The sequence below is a fragment of the Sinocyclocheilus rhinocerous genome, unplaced genomic scaffold (assembly GCF_001515625.1).
Source record: "Sinocyclocheilus rhinocerous isolate Xijiao unplaced genomic scaffold, SAMN03320098_v1.1 scaffold998, whole genome shotgun sequence".
NCBI classification, from domain to species: Eukaryota; Metazoa; Chordata; class Actinopteri; order Cypriniformes; family Cyprinidae; genus Sinocyclocheilus; species Sinocyclocheilus rhinocerous.
The window spans coordinates 330134-332046 of record NW_015662265.1 but is presented as its reverse complement, the minus strand read 5'-3'; the positions used below and the strand labels follow the sequence as shown (position 1 = coordinate 332046).

The window sequence follows — 1913 nt, the reverse complement described above, 5'->3', positions numbered from 1 at the left end:
GAAAGTAAAGCTGCTAGAATGGCCCAGCCAATCACCTGACTTGAATCCAATAGAAAATAAGAACTAAAGATCAGAGTTCATAGAAGAGGCCCACAGAACCTTCAAGATTTGAAGATCACACCTGAGCAATGTATGCGACTAGTTTCTCCATACAGGAGGCATCTTGAAGCTGTCGTTACCAACAAAGGTTTTTGTACAAAGTATTAAATAAATCTCAGTAGTTCAACACTTTTCCCCTGTATCTTTCCATTTTATTACACATAACTTAATTTCTGAATTTATTTGTTTTGTTTTATTTGTATGTATGGATTACTTGGGTTGGTACCGACATCTGGTGAAAATTTAATGTCAACAGCACCTTTAGAAATATATTTACTGAGAATAAAGGTGACGTGTTCAATACTTATTTTACCCGCTGTATATATATACCAAATCTATAAATTCAAATTTCAGCATGTTGTATGTGTTAGGATTAATCAGTAATCAGTTATTAATCAGTCAATTCCCTAAACTAAGCAGAACAGCTTTTGTATATATGCCTTGTTTCCAATTTAGCTACAATCACTGTATCTCCTGAACCTGTGACCTGCTTTTAGAGACATTGCATCTGAAGTAAACTGTTTGGTCTGGACTCTGGTGACACTGTACTACCAGACAAATACAAAAGCAGGAAACTGTTCATAAAATAAATATATATGCAAAGTCAACATTGCCGCTTCAAATTTTTCAAAATATTTAAACCAAAGGAGGTGAATCTTAATAACTACATTTTAAACGAAGGTTAAAGGTCAGAAATAAATAAATAATACCTGGTTTATATGACACCTAGTTAATTCAAATATGTTAAAAGAGACAGAATGTTGAAAGAGTTTTTGATAATCTTAATATGTTAGGGAATAAATTTCAAATGAGGTAATTCCAAAAAAATGTTTTATTAGATTTTAAGTGCCTACCAAATCTTGTTTCATGTACCAAATACATACACACATTTTTATAGAATATTTAACAGTAAATAAAGCATTAAAACAGATCCTTTTAGAGTAAAATTAAACAAACAACATCAATTAATAAACAAACATATGATGATGGAAGCAAAAACACATACTGTATGCAAGCAAAGCAATGAAATTAGAGAAAAAGCACATGGTGAACAGATGATTCAGATGCTGTTAAGATGAATAATGAGCCAAACTGCTGTGATATGGGAGATATGGGAATAATTTTTCAAAAATCCAATCATGTTACCAATCCACAGTTTAATTCCCCTTTTCCTTGTTTAAAATGGAATGATCTGAAAAACTAAAAAGATCTGAGGTGGTTCTAAAAAGCCTTTCTTAATTTAGAAAAGCTTTAATTAATTTTGCCTCCAGTTTCATAATCTTAGAAATTGCTTTGTCTTATGGTTTTCATAACTTCCTGAAAATCTTGGACCCTTCACTACACTGTTCACAGGATTCTTTAGTTGTTCCCATTAATTGTGGTGATCTCATGTCCCATAGGTCACCTTCCCCGTCAAGGCATCAAAGTGTAGCTCTGCGCCTGGAATTAGACAGTGAATTTGCCAGTGTCACACAGCGTCTTAATACGGTAACGTTTAGTTGCAACTGGTGACTAAATATCATGATCATAAATTAAGTGATGTAAACATAGATGGCAAAGTCTGAATACTCCTGGTCTGTCATCTTGACCCATGAACAGTATGTGTGTGCGTGTTTGGCAAAACAGCGAATGTGAGGGGGACACTTTGTAAGTATGTGGACACTTCAACATGAAGTCATCTTAATCTGTTCCACACAGTAGCAAGTTGCTCCACCATTGACTTAAGATGAGCTCCCTCATCCTAATTAGAATTTGTTTATTGGGTAGATATTAGGCATGCACCGATACCACTTTTTCCAGTACTCGCCCGATAC

At 34.2% G+C, this 1913-nt stretch overlaps 1 protein-coding gene across 2 annotated transcripts in view; it reads right to left on the bottom strand.

The window, feature by feature from the left end:
* Positions 1-1913, bottom strand: part of LOC107728017 (platelet endothelial cell adhesion molecule-like) — a 13766-nt gene that overhangs the window by 2938 nt on the left and 8915 nt on the right. The window contains exon 12 of one of the 2 annotated variants that reach the window (XM_016538068.1): positions 1114-1539. The exons of the other annotated variant lie outside the window; for it this stretch is intronic. Within the exon in view, the coding sequence (XP_016393554.1) occupies positions 1487-1539 (53 nt within the window). The 3' untranslated portion in view covers positions 1114-1486. Of the gene's footprint in view, positions 1-1113; positions 1540-1913 lie in introns of those variants that run through there. 2 annotated transcript variants of the gene reach the window in all.